The sequence below is a fragment of the Anastrepha ludens genome, chromosome 3 (assembly GCF_028408465.1).
Source record: "Anastrepha ludens isolate Willacy chromosome 3, idAnaLude1.1, whole genome shotgun sequence".
NCBI classification, from domain to species: Eukaryota; Metazoa; Arthropoda; class Insecta; order Diptera; family Tephritidae; genus Anastrepha; species Anastrepha ludens.
The window spans coordinates 103,501,965-103,522,253 of NC_071499.1; the positions used below are offsets into that span (position 1 = coordinate 103,501,965).

At 34.6% G+C, this 20,289-nt stretch overlaps 2 protein-coding genes across 2 annotated transcripts in view; one reads left to right on the top strand and one right to left on the bottom strand.

Moving 5' to 3' along the window:
• The first annotated feature begins 37 nt into the window (after positions 1 to 37).
• Positions 38 to 7,588, top strand: LOC128858644 (inositol hexakisphosphate and diphosphoinositol-pentakisphosphate kinase-like). Its single transcript, XM_054095082.1, has 3 exons — positions 38 to 3,118; positions 3,361 to 3,607; positions 6,449 to 7,588. Exons 1-3 carry the CDS (start codon positions 3,090 to 3,092, stop codon positions 7,418 to 7,420), a joined length of 1,248 nt encoding a protein of 415 aa, XP_053951057.1. The 5' UTR covers positions 38 to 3,089; the 3' UTR covers positions 7,421 to 7,588.
• Positions 7,589 to 10,985: 3,397 nt separating this feature from the next.
• Positions 10,986 to 20,289, bottom strand: part of LOC128858646 (phospholipid-transporting ATPase ABCA3) — a 33,165-nt gene continuing 23,861 nt past the window's right edge. Inside the window, exons 8-16 of the mRNA XM_054095083.1 lie at positions 19,923 to 20,269; positions 19,723 to 19,848; positions 15,760 to 15,984; positions 15,547 to 15,697; positions 15,296 to 15,472; positions 14,569 to 15,228; positions 14,380 to 14,487; positions 12,732 to 12,920; positions 10,986 to 12,283 (exon numbers count right to left, since the gene is read on the bottom strand). Coding sequence (XP_053951058.1) covers positions 12,247 to 12,283; positions 12,732 to 12,920; positions 14,380 to 14,487; positions 14,569 to 15,228; positions 15,296 to 15,472; positions 15,547 to 15,697; positions 15,760 to 15,984; positions 19,723 to 19,848; positions 19,923 to 20,269 — 2,020 coding nt within the window. The 3' untranslated portion in view covers positions 10,986 to 12,246. The remainder of the gene's footprint in view (positions 12,284 to 12,731; positions 12,921 to 14,379; positions 14,488 to 14,568; positions 15,229 to 15,295; positions 15,473 to 15,546; positions 15,698 to 15,759; positions 15,985 to 19,722; positions 19,849 to 19,922; positions 20,270 to 20,289) is intronic.

Sequence of the window (20,289 nt, forward strand, 5' to 3'; positions counted from 1 at the left end):
ACACTGCCAATGTGACAAGTGATGCAATTGATAGATTTGTTGACGATTTGCAAAAAGATTTGTTGCATTTATGAACGCGTTTTACACTAAAATGGAAGTATTATTGAGTTTAGTTGTTGACGATATATTTGAAGTAAAAAGTGATAGTTTTTTGCTAAATTTAAGAAAAAAAAGACGTGTAAAGCTAAAAAGAAGATCGCATATAGGAAGATGTTCATTAAAACGAAAAATTCCCAAAAATAAATCTTTTTTTCCTAGTCGCTAATGCTTTTTAATTTATTGTGATTGTAATTCATTACCTTTCCAATTTTCACAAAAAAAAAAAAAAAAAAAAAAATCTTTTTTTGAAACAATTAGAAAATTTTCGCTGCGCGATTTGCCCGTTTATTTTCAAATCTTTATTCACTTTTTTTATTTCTTCCGCCACCTTATTCCACAAAACACTCTTTTTCCTCCTCCCTGAAGCAAATTCACTTTCCATGCTCAGTCGGACTCTGAGAAGCAACTTTACTTCCGATGTACTTATGTAGATAATCGCTAAAATCAAGAAAAATGTAATAAAATATTGTTTTAATAACGTATATTTAATATATCTTTGCATTAAAAGCTAAAAAAATTAGTTTTATACTCACTTTTCATCAGACATCATATTAGCGTAATCAGCGGCAGTATTAAAATTTTTCCTGCAAATAATGCGTGACGTTTGATACAAAAATGGCGTTTTGGAACGCGATGCATTTGCAGTACTGCCATATTTGCATTTCTGAACGCATTGCCAACACTGCAAAAGCACGTTGCGCATTATAATGCGTTTCTGAATATACCCATACCTTTTATTTTTTGCCTGAATGTAATTATATACACAAACAACAATTAAATCTTCCTCTAAGCGTGATTCGGAAAAATTTTAGACAAAAACTGATAAGGTAAAGAAGGGTTCTACATGGATTGTCCATAGGTCAAATACAATGATTTTTTGTGTATACGCAGATGTTGCATATAAAAAAATATAAACCGTCACATACATACTTATGCAGATATGTAGGTAGGTACTTATATAAGTATACACTGGCGGCCACGGAATTAGCATTCTATGCCAAGGCAACATTGTCCCTGTAGTTTTTCTGCTTAGCAAACTGAATGATTACCAAGATTTTTCTTGGAAAGTTATTTAGTAAGTAGGGAACAAGTACCGCTATAATCGGTATTGAAGCTTCGTTTGAAATTGATGACGTGATATTTATAAATTATGAAAGGAAAACGATTTTTCATTTTGACTGCAAGCGGGGGAGCCTGGTTTATAAGGTCAAAAAAATCAATTTTTTTCCGTTTTAAGCGATTCCTAATATATTTCAGAATATTCACACAAAGTTACAGAGCCTAATTCTCAATATTTCCGTAGATACAAAACCAAAGCGAGCGTTAGGTAGTTAGCGAGCGTTAGGTAGTTACGCTGTGACCGGACAGCTATAGTACAAACTTTATCTTCTTTTCTCGACTTTTCATTTTTATGATTTCTTTGAATTGGCGTAAATGAATGAAAAAAAACGAATGAACCTTTCGAAATGAATCATAGCTTGTTCCCTTCAGTATTAAATTCTCTTCAATTTAAACTAACAAAATAGATAAAAAAATTTTCAAGATTTTTATACCAAGTTGAAGGGAATTTTTTTTTATAGAAAGGCATTTTTTTCTTTAAAACCTCCAAAAAGTTGAAATTTTGGAATTTCTCTCAGTTTTCTTAGTTCATCTATAATAAAAAATCATGATAATTGGAAATCCATTTGAATTTTTTGCTTTAGATAATAATTACGAGCTGTATCTTGTACGCCAGTTGGAAACTCCAGCGTTGCAGCGCTCTACTAATTTCTATGTTAAACATTTTTTTCAACTTATTTTAACCAGTACAAAAATTGTTTATACTTTTTAAATGTTCATTAAAAGAAAAATCGCAGAGAGATGCGATTTTTAGACCTCATAAACCAGGCCCTTATTTGATTTTAGTTCAATATTTTTTTTCGGTTATCAATTACAAATTCACTTTTATTTTTTAATTTTAGTCCGACATCTTGGATCCGGCCTCACTCATAAACAAGCACTAATTTTTTTTAAGTTTTGCGACATCTTGGATCCGTAATTTTTTTTTAAAAAAACACCATCGTATTCATAAACAGCCATCCAGGAAATGCCCCGAATGGTATTTTTAGGATCTCTGCTAAATCTTTTGAAAATCACATCAGATTCAAACAACCCATCCAAAAACCTTAAAAGCTCAATTTGATGATCTTAGTTCACTTTTTTGATCTTGCATCGGCCATGTCGAATTTTGCAAAACAAAGCATTCCATCGGTTGTGTAGTAAGTGACCCTGAAATCCACAGAGTAGTCATTTTTATGCGCTTAGCTCAATGTAATTTTTAATTTTTAAGGGGTTCACCCCGCTTTATGTTTTGAGTTACGAATGTATCCAAGAATTCTGTTGAAACAAAATCGTTTTTTTTTTTTTGTTTCAATTTAAAAATGATATGGACATTATTTGTAATTTTTTGTAAGGGGTTAGGGTTGTTTGCAAAAATTCGTTCTTCCAATAGTTGCATCAATATTTCAGCAGTGGTTTTATTTATTTTTTTATAAACGCGGAACAAAAAAAAAACTTATTCCCGTTAACCCAATAAAAGAGTGAAACAAGAAATGTGTTGTGTTGTGTAAGATCTTTCAACGTTTTTTAATAACAACGCACTGGCTAATGAATTTGTACGATGAATTGTGACTGGATCCAACGGATACTCCTATAATTTATATGCTGACCCCGTACACAAAATTTAATTCGCTGTTAAGCACGTTTTTTTATTATTTTTATGGAATGCTTTCTCTCTATTTTTACCAAAATTACTCGAATGCATTTTCAGTTGCAAATATAAAAACAAAAACAGTTAATAGCAAACTTAAGTTGATCTGTAAAATAAATGTGTTGTAAACCCTAAATAATCATTACAAGTCTGGAGCCAGCAATCGAGCGTCGCTAGCAGCACCGAACCCTCGTCCCCAGCCATTTCGGAGAGTTATTCACATGAAACGCCCAGTGGCGAAATGTCGATTAGTGTAACCAGCGCTGAAGGGTCAGTACGCAATTAATTACATACATATGTACATATGTAAATATATTTAAGTTTAAATGTTGAGACTTTTAATTTACTATTATATCATACTCTATAATTTTTTTCTTCACAATCTTTTTTTTTAATATTTTTAATAAAAAAAAACATTCTCACTGGCTGAATTGTAAAAAAACTTAATTGCATATTTTATAAAAAATATATAAAACACTCAATTGTTCGTAAATAAAAAAACCAAAAAGTAGAGTTAACATCCTGCCCGTAGCCGAGGAGCTTGCCAAATTCTTTCCACAACTCGAGGACGAATATTTAAATGCGGTGTCGGTGTACACACCTTTGAACACAGATACCTTGGATGTAGATGCTGATGGCGTGTTCACATTCGGAGGTGGCAGTAGTCGTGGCGATGTGAGCGCTTGCCTAACTCCAGTTAGCTTTGGGATGGATATAAGCATGATCGCGAATAAAGGATCGATGACGCTTTCAGTTGATGTGAGTAAACAAAAACTTTCATAAGTAAAATATGCCAGGGGAATTTTTTCAAACATTACCAAAAAAAATTGGTTTCTCAACAAGTTTTTGAGAACACAGCAGTTAAAGTTTAAACTTTTCAGTCTTTTTCGTATTTGTACTTTTCTTTTTTTTTACTTTTAACAAACTGTTAAACAAATTATGACTTTCCGGTTTTCACCATTTTAAAGAGCCTTTCACACACTATTCGAATCAACAAAAAAGTGAAAAATGATTTTTTGACACGTAGCTGGTCTATGAAAAGGTACCCTACGTGTCACATATATTGTAATTTTTTCTCAAATAATTTTTAAGTATATTTTATCCCAAACATTAAAAAAAATTAAGAGATTTCCAACATTGAAAAAGTCTGAAAGTTATTAAATTATTTCAAAACTATTAAATTATCTCAAAATTATTAATTGTCTTAAAATTGTTTAGGTTTACTTCTTATTATATTCAAGTCCACAAATAAACCAATTCTTACAAGAATTGACGACAATATCGAAAATATGTGGATCACTTGACGTGGAATCGCTCTATAATAAATTGCAAAAATCCCGTTGATTTTTTTTAATCTTTTTAGCTGACGATGAAAAACTTGTGGAATTTTCCAAATTCTTTTATTTAGTTTGAAAAAGATTTATATGGCGTTTGTTAGACAATGAACTATAGTTTTACCAGAACAAAAACAATTAAATAAAAAGAAAAATATTTAGATGATACGTTTTGTCGCGCTTGTAAATTACAAATACTTCATATGTACGAGGGGTGCCTTTTATATGTCGGGATTTGACAACCCTGGTGTTGCAATCTGGCAACTGACAGCTGTATCGCAAAGTTTGACATTTTTTGGCTTTTACGTACTCAGAACGTTTTGAAATACCAGCACTATTTGTGTTGTTTACAGTAACTTAAAAGATTCATCTCGGTCCAAAAATCGAATTAAATCGTGAACATTTTCGTGCGATTATTTTTTACAACTTTCGACGTGGATTAACTCAGCAACATTGCTTGGATGAACTTAATTCATTTTTTGGCGATGAAGCTCTATCAAGGACCAGTGTTTATCGATGGTATGGTGAATTCAATCGTGGTCGTAGTTCACTCCAAGACGAATTTCGTGAAGGTCGTCAAAAATCAGTTGTTCTTCCGAAAACCATTGATGCTGTGCGCGAACTGTTATTGCAAGATCGTCATGTGACCTATCGTGAGATTGAAACAATCTTAGGCATTAGTGGGACCAGCATACATTCAATATTGCATAAACATTTGACTGTCAAAAAAATTTGTTCGCGTTGGATCCCACACAATTTGTCAATCGCTCAAAAAAAGGCTCGTGTCGATTGGTCGAAGGAAATGCTCAAAAAATACGATCGCGGGCTTCGAAACACGTCTATGACATCGTGACAGCTGATGAATCATGGATTTACGCGTATGAGCCCGAAAGTAAACAGCAGTCGACTGTATGGGTGTTTCAAGATGAGCCAAATCCAACAAAAGTTGTTCGCGCACGAAGCACTTCCAAGCAAATGGTCGCCTGTTTTTTCGGAAAAACTGAACATGTCGCAACCGTACCACTAGAACAACGCAGAACAGTAAATTCTGAGTGGTACACAACCATCTGTTTGCCAGTTGTCTTCCAAGAAATTAGGAAAACCAATCGCCAAAGACGGATCAGCATTGTGGCATTCAGAATGCATGTTTTGGAGGTACCTCATTCAGAGTGGCAAAAGTGCTTCGACAATTGGTTCAAAAGCATGCAAAAGTGTATAGATCTTCATGGAGAATATTTTGAAACACAATAAAGTGGTTTTCGATTATTAAAGTTTGTTTCTGTTCTCTAATCCCTCGTATATATAAATATTTAACTTAGAATTAACTTGAGTATCTAGAAATGGAAAACAAATTAGAACTCAATATAAACATGGGACATGTTTTTTAAATCATACCTGCTTTACTAGCCAAAATCATCCTGCATTTCCCAAGCAGCGTTCTCATGTTTGTCATTGTTGATTTTTTCCGTTTGATTGGAAACCAACACAGAACTCAGAACTCTCTCCCACAAAAGAAGAAAACGAATGAAGCAACTGTTAAAAATTGTTTTGCAGCCAGCTTCAAGATTGAAAATACGAATAAGAAGCACAAAGTGTGTCGCCAGTACGGGAGGCAAAATCCCCTATCTCTTCCCCGTTCGTCCTTCTCCCACGAGCAAAATGTTTCCCTGTGTAATTGGGGACTTCTTTACCCTACTTCATTCTGTAAGTTTCTTCTGTTTTTAAGTTGCAAATAAATGACATTAAAAGGTCTGTTCTTATTCACCTCAGTGTGTATGAGGTATTTGTGAACATTGACTCTGGTCTTTGTATGAGATACTTGAAAACCAAGAGTAGGTACACTTCACGGTTACCAAGAACGAGTAAAACATCTGACGTAACCTGAAATGATGTGTTCATAATAAACCCGAACGTAGTTCATATTTACCCCGAGATTCACCCGATTTGAGGTTAAAGGTTTCAGAAAATCATGTTTTTTATTAGGCTAATACAAAAAAATCCGCAGCGATGAGTTTATTGGTTTTTTATTGAGCATTAACTCATGTAATGAAGAAAACTGCTGTTACTTATCAGTCGAGTGATGGATAATCACATTTTAATACCGTTTGGTTTCTACACTGCTCATAGGAAGGTTAACGGCGTTTGTTCGAAATTACCCCATGCTTATACTTACCCCAGCTTACCCTACATATACACACTTATCTTGAAATTTTATTCAAACAGAGTATTATGTCACTCCCATCATTAACTTCATTCTAAAATGCAGGGCTTCGAAGACGAGGACGAAACCACGCTATCAGCCGCCACAACACCTTCTCTACCTGTAGATGATCCCAAGCTTGAAACGTGCTATTGTTGCCCCACTCACGCTGAAATGGCTGAGCCGCCCGATGTTGAGGATACGATTGCTGTTCTTCCCGAACCACTTAAAATACCAGAAACGAATATAATAAGTTCTTCCCCAGAATCAAATTTATTTGGTGAACCAATATCATTGCCACCGCTTCTGCTCTATGGCGATTCAGCTCAACGTCGTGGTGCACGCAAAACAACAGATCCCATATCACCAAAAATTAAAAAACAAATAAGTCTCTTCGAGGGTGGTGAATACGAACACCAAAAGGAGTACTCCAATCTACATGCGTCCATCAACATACCGTCTGCTTCCACCCTGAAACAGGATGCTCGCCTACGCAAATTTGAGACTCTTACACAATCCACATCCAATTCGAATTTCCCATTTGCAAGTAATACATTGAAGCGAATGCCACATAACGCCTCCGAATTAGACGAAGTCGGCCATACACAGTCGTGTATCAATCTGAAAAGTTCACTGTGTGGGTCGCCTTCTACGTCCATATCGGGATCGCCGCAACATAAAGCAACACCGATTGCAATTGTTAGGCAGCCTGGCTCCAGTGTGACAACAACGCCAGCGATAACGACAGACAGCAATGACAGCGGTTTACCTCGTCCTGGCGCTTTGATCGTCAAAGAACGTTTCATAGAGCCGCCAAAACGGCTTCCGCATAACTTTCATAGCAAAACTCAATCTATGGATGCTGACTTTTTGTTCAACGAATTCTTGTTAGTTCCAGCGCGTTCACCAACTCATGTACCTCTTTCACCCGATGGAGGTCATACAAGTAGCGCAAGCACGTCTCCTTCAACACGCCCAAGCTCACGTTTTATGACGACAAAAATATTAGATGACATGGCCACTTTGGAGCGTAAATGAAGGAGTTACTTAATTGTTACTTTATGTGTGACTTGGAAGGAAAGAAGTTATTCATAGTTCAAAAATGAGTAAATACAAATAAAACAATTCCGATTTATTAAAAAATATGTACCTACCTACTCTCATTCCAGATAAAATATTTATTTTTTCTTATATGTACATACAAATATACTACAATAAATTACTTAAATATTAATAAATATTAACAAATTCTTTTTGTGAACTTAATAAATGGAAATTTAAATGTGGGTGAATGAAAAGAAGAATTCGGTAAGTACGTACAATAAGTGGAAAGTGGAGCGATTTTATCACTGACTTCAAAAGCAATGCCTAGATGAAAGGATTGAAAGAGTTTCATTCGCATAGTCGTTTTAAAATACATTCAGTAGATAAAGGAGCAGCTAGCACGTTGAGACTACAACACCCCCTGATGCTCTGAATACTCTTTTTTCTTTACCTCCCCTAGATTTAGTTGGTAAGCAGAACGCAGCTAGACCTACTGCTCGGCTATTTTTCAAGCAAAAGCCTAAGTATATAATGTATGGCAGGGGGTGCCAGTAAGCTCGACGAAACTCGGGTCCAAGTGTTACGCGTCAACGCGTGGTAAACAAATCAGACTGATGCGCGAGATGATGTAACAGCAATTATGAGACTCGTAACTAACTCTGGTGGCGTACAGATAGAAACTAACATTCTTGGAGTAACAGTGTTTTAAGGCTGTTCCTTGACGTAGTTTCGTGTTTCTGAATGGCACGCTCCAAATCTGCCTGCAAGTGCTGGATCGGATTTAGATCCAGCGACCGAGGAGGTGTTTCCAAAACATTCGGGGAGTTGTATAACAACTAAAGCTTCGTATTGTGAGCTGTATGCTTTGGGTCGTTATCTTGCTGGAAGATATGATAACCACAAAGCATAAGTTTATTGGCGCTGGCGCTCACCGTTTGCGCTCATGCATCCCCACAACATTACATTGCCAGCCCCGTAGCATATTGTACGAGTATTATTAGGGCGAATTGCGAAATTTTCTTTTCGCCACGCTTTATTACCACAATCTGGCCCAAAAATCTTAAATTTAGTCTCATCACTAAATTTACTTTTGACCAAAACTCGTTGTTACGATCAATTTACTTGTTTGCGAGTTCCAAACTCTTTTTTTTTCGGGTTCTCTTCACTTTCGGTTTCTCACGCTTAATGCGTGCTGTTCGCCTATTATACCCACCTGCACAACGTTTACTCCGCTCATCTTAGCAAGATTCTTATTAATTTTTGGGGAAAGATCTCTTCAAACGCGTTTAAAAGGTGCCTTGGTGACTGGACTAATCGTTGGCATATGTGTATTGCTTCGAATGGAGCCTATTTTGAAAGCGACAAAATAAATGTTGATGATTAAACAATTATTTTGCGTTTTATTGAACATTTCCCGGTACATTCTTGACAGAATGTAAATATTATTTTGTTTTCCTCCAAGTAGTTTCTTCTGACTTTCTATCCATATTTCACACAATTTTTCAACAACTACCAACTGTGACGCGCTATGTGGATAACGGTGCCTTTGCAAGTCTTATTACGATCTAAGATTCCGAATGTTTATGTGATGTAAATACGAGTCAGTTCATATTTATAACATAGCGGTTTATAGTCATCATTTTTTTTAGATGATGAATTATTTCTTTCAAGAAAAAGTTAAGTGTTTATATGTATTAAAAAATGAGTTTTTGAATGTGAACCCGAGATAAAATAATCGATTCTTTTGGACTTTCTACTAGGATTAAATTATTAAAATTAAATTTCCGAATACTTTTGTGAGACAATGCAGACTAATAATACGTTCACGTATAAGTAGATGATCTATTTTTTCGTGCTTAACTCCCAATCTGTAATTAAAAAGCGAGATTTCCCATACAAAATTTCTCTCCCAAAATCTGAGATTACAAAATAATCCGAGATAATAATCATACTTTTTGACATACAACCCTGTGTTTTCTGTGCAATAGATCATTATTTTTACGCGTATAAAGAAAAACATCAAATTAAAAACTAAATAAAATGGATGCCGGCAAAGAAAACAGGTTTGTAGACATAATTCTAGTAAAATGTTTCTTAGGTATTATTAACTATGCATTGATATAACAGAAAAAAGCGTGTGCCCGCTTATTACTTATTATAAAATGTAATATCGAATTTCGAATGCGTATTGCTGCCATATTTTTTGAAACCTCAGTAAACGTCGTTTACGGATTTCCTCCAACGGTTTATTTCTAGCAGCCAATTGCGCAGTTAAATTAATTATTCCTTCTCCTTATATTTTTTTCATAACGTTAAAAATAATTAAATAAACTAAAAACACCGAAATAATCTACCAAAATAATTTCTATGAAGAAAAACCTCTCACAACAGTATTTACAGCTGATTGTCAATTTTGCAGGTAATCTGCCACATGTGGACAGTTAGATTCATTTTGTGGATTTATTGTTAATTAATGCATATGTGAACGTGCTTTAAGACTAAGATTCAGACCAATTTTCAGTCTTTCTAGTGTTAATCGATTACAGGACGGTTAATGATCCTTTTGCCGATCAACTATTGAAAGCAATTTTCGCTTTTCCAGACGAAACTTATAGGTCACAAATATTTGATGAGGTAGTGAGGCCGTCGTTGCTGGAATAACTTTATCCGTTTGATTCATCCGCTTCACTTGACGTTTACCTGCGGTTATCCACAATTTCAGTTAATACTTCTAAGTATTTTGTTATTTTCTAATATGAAAAAAAAAATAATTTTCTTTTATTAATAAATTAGTTTTTCAAACACCAAGGCGAGTTAAATACAGAAAGTGGCATCTTCCCAAAACCGTTACTTAATTTTTCCCGATTTTGATAAGTGTGACGTCAGGCACCTTCCCAATACAAAACTAATGAACTTTGCAAACAAAAGGAAGAGAAATTACGTGTTTGTAAAAACCCAGTAAATGAAGTACCGCGTCTTAAGTTTTGAAGCACGAATTATAAAAAACAATACCTCCAAATGCAGTCTTATGCGGTTGACGCCGTGGCAAATAAGTGTGTGTGTTTGTGTATAGTATCACAATATTGTGTTTGGTAGTTTGTATTGTTCATTCTTCATAAAGAAGTAATTGCCCTTTCTTTTGTTTGTATACTCTCGGAGCCTGACAACACGGTGAATTCTTAAGACGCAATCTCTTATTCTATCATTCTTGGCTAAATGCACTACAGCTGATCATTTGACACATTTTCAGAATTTACCAGCAAAAATTTCTCGGACTAAAATCAGAAGTATCTGACAAACAGAAGACCTTGCTTACACAGTTTACTCTCAGCCACGCTCTATTTACTTGTTTTTCGGGTACGGTATCAAGTTCCAGTAAATTCTGCTAAAAAATGGTAAATTCGAACTAATACGGGATTGCAACTAATGAAACAGACTATCAGTTGTTCCTGAAACTTTCAAGTTTGTATCAACTCCATTTGCGTGTACTATTTACTGCCAGCATAGCCTAACCTGCTTTTCAAGAAGTGTTGTAAATAAATCAACAAGTCCAAGGTGATAATTTTCAAATTATAATTTTATTATAATAGCATCATCACATAGTTTCGTTTTTTAGTTTGTGTAAACCTTGTTTGCAAATCACTTAAAAATAAATTTGATTGTTAAATAGATTGTAAAAATACTATACAAAGTAGTTAATGTTTGTGTTAAATCATAGTTTTTATGTTATACATTTAAAGCTATACGCATTTGCTACTAATGAACATTCCACATCCTTCATTAATAAACTTTAGATAAATCAACTGTCAATGGTACAATTATAAAATACATTTGGTGAGTAGCTATACCAAAAATTTAATACTTTTCATAATTAACGCTAAAATCGTTCGGATTCCAATATAAATTCATAAATTAATTCCAAAATTAAATACTCATTCCAAGAGTTTAAAAATAGTTCATCTTTTAGAAGTAGGGATTTAAAATTAATATTTATTATTAACTAGTAGTTATTTCACGCAAGTTGCAAACTTTTCAACCAAGTTAAACTCGCCTCTGTTTACAATTATTTACGCACGTAAATATAAATAAATGTAGCATCTACATATATATACATACAGGTAGGTAATACACACATATAAGCGAATGTTTGTCAAAAAGACATGTTTAAGAGTTTTCGCTCTTAAGAGCAAGCAAAAATTTAAGTAAATACGTATTTTAAGAGAAGTACAATTCAACTTGTAAGTATGTGTATATAGGTATGCATGTATGTATGTATGAATTTAGGCACGTTTAGTTTCACATTTACTTGCTAAATTATAAGTGTATGCATGTGCACACACTTGTATATGCGTACTTATATATGTATGTATGTACGAATGAATGCATGTGTAAATGTGTAAAGTATATATACTTATAGAATAGCACCTCTTCGAAATATGCAATCGGTTCAGCTATAGATGTAGTAAAACTTCCTAGCCCATCCGTCCAGAGAGCGTCTGATGTGTGCTTTTGTGCTTCAAGCCGTCCACTGCATGCTACCTTATCGCCGGACATTTTCCATATACATATTTCATTTACTTAAATAAATAAAATAACTTTTCATTTGCTCGTACATATTGCAAATTTTTGTGCAAATGCGGACAATTACGCATACATATACATGTATGTATGTATGCAGGTGCATCATTTTATAATTAGACTGTAACTCCTTTGGTTTTCGTTTGCGGGGTCGTTATTTCATGTAGCTCTTGGTCCAACGATTGCTGTTGGTATTGTTGTTGGTGTTGTTTTGATCCTGACATGCAATCCTGCATTAATTGTCATTTCGGACAGCAATTGCAGCGCTTTTTCTTAATTCTTTTTTTAATTGATTTTTGAGAAGAACAAAATTTCTTATTACCAACATTGACTCATATACACGAACGGCATGCAAGAATATATGTACGAATATGTATGATTATATAGAATACAAACGTGTATATGCATATGCCAAATATTTACAGGAGCGTATGTATGTATGTACATGCAGTCATGCTAACAAAATCAGCCAATTGGAGGGTGGTTGTTAGTATTTTTTACAAGGGTAATCCCAAGGAATTGTTTTTTCCAATTAGTACAAATGTATATACAAATAATAGTAGGTTAGCAATCTAGTGTCACTGTAAGTATTCATGAACTACAGCAGGGAATTGCGTTAATTAAAAGAAATAATTTGTGTGGGGAATGATGTGTCGAGTTTCACTACGTATCGCACACAAATATGTACATGCACTTCAACTACAAGATTAGAAAGTGGGTAGCTCACTTAAGCGTGCGTGGATCTTCACGCTGGTACTTTGCAAACTCCAAGAATATTTCCTCCAACGTTGTCTGACTAATGGAGTAATCTTCGATATTAAGATTATCACGATTCTTCTCCATTAATCCAAATATACTAGACCACTTAATACTCGAGAGTGGAATGTAGAATGTGAGAATGCCCTGGTATTCCTCTCTGCAAAGCAAAACCTTTTGTAAGTACGAGTATATGTATGTGTGATATATTGCTCATTTGCTGCGGGAGTGCCATTAAAAAAATGTACATACGTATACTAAAACTATTTTTTTTTAGCTTCAGTCAATTTTTTGTCATGAATAGGTTGTTGCCGTGTCAATTTGACACAGCACATTTGCAACAACACTTTTGAACTTTCTTTTCGATATCAAATAATTTGTTATTGGAATGTGCTGTTTATAATATAATAGGTTTATTTGTAAAATGCAAAATTAAAAACATTTCTTCATCGCGTTGAATCAAAACTCTAAGTTAATTGAAATACAAATAGTGAAAGCACTTCTATTTGAAAAGTGTGCCAAATCAACACAAAAAATTAGTATGCGCCATCTACTAACACTAGGCCTCTTCTATTCGCCACTTCTATACTCGCTATTTCCCCGCTCGGCTCATTTGTCGAAAAATTTGCATGTTATCGAGTTATCGAGCAAGATTCGCCGCTAGCGAGTATGGTTATGCCTCATAAAACTGCTATAACTCACTATTTTACATACCAATGTAATTTAAGGCAGCTCTATTCCAGCGCTCCCAAGACATGTTCATTTATACCAGTTGCTTTATCTCTTTGTCACTTGCTGACATTCTACAAAAATTCAAGTAAAAACACTTTTCTTCATCTAATTTTGGTGTGACTTTGACAGGCAGTCAAGTGTGTGATGGTGTGAGTGTTTGGCCTTTTTGCTCGAGTGTATTGCCGAGTTTCTATGCAAAATTATAATTTTTATGGTACCATTAAAAAAAACTAAATTTGACAAAAAAAAATAGATAATAATATCTTTTACTTGGAAAATTTACAATAACAAATATTTTTGATATATTTCTTAGCTATAATGTTTTCTATTGAGAAATGTCTGAGTTTTACGCCATTTTTTACACTTTTTGATACGATTTCCTATGAAATTTTATCATTTTTTATGCAACATAAAAGCGTGTTTTGAAATCAGCTGAGAGTGTCTTTACTTATGGCTCTGTACAATGCTTGCTGGGGCTTGACGAAGAGAAGAGGCCTATTATCTCATTGGAAGAAAATGTGCATTTACTTTTACTTAAGGAAAACTGCTCAGGTTCTGCAACATTTTCAACATTAGAAAGTGTGGCAGATCAAAAAATTATCAGCCCACCATAATTATCCAAACTGTGTATTAAAGAAAGAATATAGAATAAACTCTTCATACTAACGCATCACTATGGATCAATTTCTGGTTTAAATGCGATCCAAAGTTTCAACTAATTCTAACCTAACATAACCTTCACTTAGGGAAGCGTAGTGAATTGAAAACTTTGAAGCCGTTTTTCTTGAATTTTAGATTTTTTTGCCGCCTTTATGACGCTCTTCCAGCAAATGAGCGATGTGCAAAAGAGGTTTACTACAAATTAATTATCTAAATAAAATACATACTGCAGTATTGCATGTGGGAACTTTTGCTCAACAAACTCCTTCACCGCAGCAATGTCCTGCTGCATCTTCATGCTCGCATCAGACAATTCAGAGCGACCGCTTCTTGAACTGGTTATGTAATAAATTATTAGACCAATAATCAAAATTATTTAATTGTATTAAACAAAGGCATACATGATTTCTTCATACCTTCTTGCTGATGGTCTCAATGGGTCTGGCGCACGTCTCACTTTCATCTTCAAGATCAGTCCTTTCGAAAACTTATTCTTCAAATGCTGCGTAGAGCCGATACACTTGAATTCACCATTTACCATAATGGCCAGACGTGTGCATAACGCCTCACATTCCTCCATACTATGCGATGTTAGTACTATGGATTTTCCCGAATCGCGTATGCGACAGACCATATTCCAGAGTTGACGTCTCGCAGCTGGATCCATGCCTGTTGTCGGTTCGTCGAGGTATATTACACTGGGGCTGCCGATTACAGCAATTGCTGTACTTAATTTACGCTTGTTTCCACCACTATAGGTCATTGTTGGCTTATCCAAATGTTTTGTGAAACCGAACGACTTTGCCAAATCATCAATGATGCGATTAATTCTCTTACGGCGCACGCCACGTAAAAGGCAGAAGATTTGTAATGTCTCACGTCCTGTTAAGTCATCTAGCAATGCGTCGAATTGTGGACAGTAGCCGATGTCCTGGTAAATCTGACTCATTTCAGATTCCAGAGACATGCCCTTAATATACGCCGAGCCATAAGTAATGCGTTCATCACCAGTCATCATTTTAAATGTAGTCGTTTTGCCGGCACCGTTTACACCCAAGAGGCCGAAACACTCGTTTCTAAAATTTTAAAAATTTGTGGATATCTTCTAATTTCTTTTATTAAGAAAGCTTGTTTGACACATACTCTTTGACACACAGCGAGACCTGGTTAACTGCTAGGAATTTGCCATAATACTTGGTAACGCCATTAAGCACCAAATTCTGATTAGCCAATTGATCATTGGTCATTTTTAATATGCGATTCTTTTCGTTATCAACGTCATCATCAAAGTAGCCGTCCTCAGGAGGTGGTGGTGGCTTACTAAAAATTTGTATAACATTGCATATATGTAAGTGATACACGAACTTCAAGCATTTTTTCAGATTCCTACTTACAATGCCCTCTTTCTGATCATGTAAACAATTTCGTCAATTATGCCATATTCACGCGAAATGATAATAAGGAAGAATATTATGCCAGTTCCGACCATATACAAAGTTTCTAGTAGAATGCCCGGTTCCTCGTAAGCAAAATATGGCGTTGTAGCTAAAAAAAATTTTTTAATCAAATAAATTTTGCAGGCTTATCCTAGTATATATACAACATACTGCAACACTGTGGTAGAAGAGCGCAACGCAACGCATCAGGTAGAACTTGGAGAACTTCACTGCCGCAGGTATTTCGCGTAGCCCAATTAACATAGAGCTTATTCCAGCTGATTGAAAGCGAAAAGTGTGGGAATATTCTGAAAGCCCACTGTAAGCCGTCCGCCACATCCTTGGTATCGAAGGCTTCAAAGGACATGACGACGATAACTACGAAAAGCGCTACACCTGTAAATAAAAAAAATATTATGTAACGGGTATATTTATTACATATGAAACATAAAAATTATAGAAACATTCGAATGTGAAAAATTGCAGAAAAAGAAATTCTCCAGGCATTAGCCTATAATTAGGTACCACTAAAAAATTTATAATCTGTAGCAAAAAGAATCGGAAGGACAGACAAATGTTCTCTATATGGTATTTCCAACGAGCCTTTAATGCAGTTACACTAGAGAAATTGTTAGTTCTCTAAAAATTTATCGAAAATATTTAATTTTTTTAAATTTGCATAAAGGCAAGTTTCAGAAAACAGTAATGGCTACTGCCTTTGTATGTAAAGGGTGTCTTTTTAAGAGTTAGAGAACTTAAAATAACAATACAAAACAGAAACATTGTTGAAATTAATTTTTTATTATAATCTAGTATATAATTTCATAACATTTATTTTTTAAATATGATATCGGTCATATTTCCGAGTTACATGGTCCATTCCATAAGTCAAATAAATCGATTGTTAAGGGCGCTGTATGTCAAGTTATGTCAAGTTGCGTCATCTCATTGGAGCCAAATGTCGTCGATGTTTAACTGGTTAATTTTTTTAAACAAAAATTCAGTCAACATGGCACGACTGCGCTCGCCACTCACCGTAATGGCTGTTTCTTCCCCATTTCGGAAGAAATAAGGAGCGATGATGTCGCCGGTGCTCTATGAACTTCGCGAACAGATTTATTTTTTTTTTAAGGATATTTCTATAATTTGGAAGCGTTGTTTTGGCATTAAACGATTCATGGCGACTTGCCAAACCTTACTGAACAAAAATGTTAATACAGTTTGCTATTATCAGGTGTCAAACCATAGTTACGCTATCGATATTTCATATGCAACTAAAAAAACAACCGATACCTTTCACCACCGATTTATTTTCGTATATATATTTATCTAAGACGTGTGTATGTATTTGTACATGTGTATATCTGCTTCAAATTCTTTATGTTTAAGGGGTAAGACATTAATATTTAAAAATTTATTAATTTTATAGAACATTTTCTTAGGAATGTCTGAAATCGAAATTTTTTTTCTTCACTCATCTTATAGTAAATCATTTCAAGAATGTTGTGTCAAAATTTTAAGTGGATCGGAGCAGAACTCTCAAAGTTATAGCCTTTGTAGGCACTCTACCTCGAATGCGAAGCATCGATAATTTCTCAGTCATTTTTTCAAACGCGTTTTTCCCGAAACGACTTCTTAAAAGTCGGTGCCAATCACAACTCCGAAACTATTCAACCGATTCTTTTCAAATTTGGCACACGTTTTCTAAATCAAAAATACCTCCCCCCCACACTGTTTTTTTTTTATTTTTTTTTTTTAAGGTTGTTTTTCACTTACAAATATGGCGAAATTTTTCGCCAAAAATGCTCGTTTTACGTTTTTTTGCCACCAAAACTACAAAAATGAAAAAAAAAAAAATTTATTAATGTGGGGGGGAGCATTACGTCATACTTTAACTGAAAAATTCGACTTTTTTAGTTTCAGATGATTCTACGACGAATGCCGATTGGCACCGCAGAGCACCTCTCGAAAAACATATCTCCAAAAAAACTCTGTCATGGGCTTATTTGTCAATATTTTATTATTAATATTTTTTAAAAACTTATTGAAAAGATGTACAATAACATGCAACTGATTTTATTAAAGTATCTTAAGCCATATTTCTGTAAAAAATTCAAAAAAAAAGTGTTTTTTTTTTAGCGCTAAACCCTACCACCCCCTTAAACACATTATACACAGGTGGTGTACATTTTTTTTATCAATTAATTCAAATTTTTTTAAAAGTGATATGATAATCTTTTTGAAAGTGATATGATATGGGAAAACTGTTTAATGTGCTGCTGCTTGTATACAATTCTTTTTTAAACGGTTACGCCACCCTGTGGTTAATTTATCAAACTGAAAAGAGAACTTTATTTACTTATATACATATATATAATTGGCGCGTACACCCTTTTTGGGTGTTTGGCCGAGCTCCTCCTCCTATTTGTGGTGTGCGTCTTGATGTTGTTCCACAAATGAACCGACCTACAGTTTCAAGCCGACTCCGAACGGCAAATATTTTTTGTGAGGAGCATTTTCATGGCTGAAATACACTCAGAGGTTTGCCATTGCCTGCCTAGGGGCGACCGCTATTAAAAAAAAGTTTTTTCTCAATTTTGGTATTTCACCGAGATTGGAACCTATGTTCTCTCTGTGAATTCCGAATGGTAGTCACGCACCAACCCATTCGGCTACGACGGCCGTCCGGTTGTAAGATCCAATTAATAGGTGCAAAGTTTCATGAATCTCGGGTAAAGATGATTCTAACAGAGCTTTATAGCTAATTCCCGTTATTTTGTAGTCTACCACATACCTATCACGTAGTCTATACCCATACCACCCATAATACCACCTTCACCACTCAAGTACCTTTCCTCCTTTCTTAAGTCAGGGAAATAGTAATTGTTGCCATCCTCCATCCAAATTGAACTTCTTTTCGTAACTAAATAATACTTTTGTAATTTTATATGCTTCAGATGTGGCGCTTTTAAAATAACCCTTCGAACAGTGGGTTTTCTGGCTGCAACATTTGTCATTTCTTGAATTTTTGTCGAAAGGGTGGAATTTGATGCGATTCTAAGGATTTTGGGGGTTTCCTTCCATGTTAAAGTCATCGCAGTTCTGCCTTAGTAGCTCATACCATAGGAGGCACCTTGTTTCACGTAAATATCCACAACATTTGGACTTCAATCAGTCTTTTGACAATTTGAAAGTCCTTCTGAGGTCAAGATATCGATTTGTTCTTTTTCACGAGCTGTTAAACCTTTCTGATTTCCATTTTATTACATATAAATAAGACGTTTTCGACCAAACACAATAAGTGCTTAAAAATTATCTGTGAAAAGCACAGATTTGGTGCGCAAATAGCGTAGGACAACTGAGTGCATCTATTCAAGAGAACCAATAAATCAAGCACAATATTACACCCCATACATAACGAGTAACATAAAGTTGCAAATTTAGCTACTTTGACACTGGCATAAATAAAAAAATAAATAATTTAATTATATAATAGTCCAATTAATAATCTAATTATTTTTTTACAATTTCTAAATAATCATATTTGTATTGTTTAATTCGATTTTTATTATTTTTTTTAATTCGCTTTGTTTTTTTTTTATTGTTTTTTGTTTTGTTAGTGATAAAAAATCATGTGTTTGGATTATTTCTAATTTACTCAATTACTAATTCCTGGTGTATGAAAATGAATTAGTTCAATCAATATTTAGTCGTTTCGATTACTAATCGTCATCTAAGCTCAACGGCTCTAATTAAATGTAAATAAATGTGAAAAAGTTCTATCCAAGGCGGTGGTGTGATTAGAGTAGTTAATTTCCTTTTCATCCATTCACCTTTATTTCAGAAATGTCAGTAAAAAAGAATGATGGAAAGTCTTTGATGTTGTAAATGCGCAACAAATTAATTTTATCTATTGGTCATTCATTTTTATTATATTCTCTTTCCCTTGGCAGCTCTAATTTAAAAACTGTTGTTGCTCCAATGCCACCACCTTGAATAGATTCGCCTTACTCTATCCCTAATAATTTTGTCAGAAAGAAAAAAATGTTGTACTGTTTCAATTTCATGCCACCAGGGCAGTCTTATCTTTTGGTAAACTATAATTTTGCTTTACGTTTTATTTATAATACATACCCGTAAAAATATTTATAGTCGAAGTTTGAGCAAAACCTGTAGCTGGCTCTTTGAATAAAAACGACAGCAAATAGGTGAACGGCAGAACAGCAAACCCGAACAGAAACAGTATTAGGAAATAGCGAACTGAAATACAAAATTCAAATATTAATATCTCGGTTTCCATTCGTTTTCAGAATGTTTTTGTTAGTTATATTTACTCAAGTCTGAGAAGTTTGCATATCCCTCTTCCTGGAAGCAAGCGATGGTTATTATCACTATCAGAGCAGTTATAGTATAGGTAGTCAAGTCCCACAGCAGTTGCGTCAGCCAGAAAGTCCATACACGTACGCCACCCACGAATTGCAACAATTTTGAACGCGTTTCGCGCTCCTTAATCAGGAATAGTATATAGAAGGCACTTACGAAGCACATGCAGAAGCCAACGTTGGTAGCCAGCTGTGTGCCCACATTTGTGCCAACGTTCAGTTGTGCCAGCTTAGTTTCAAAGGAGTAGGGTAATGGAGCATTAGTAACGCTTATAGATGCTTCCTCACCGATAAGTGCCCTAAAAAAATACGAAATTAT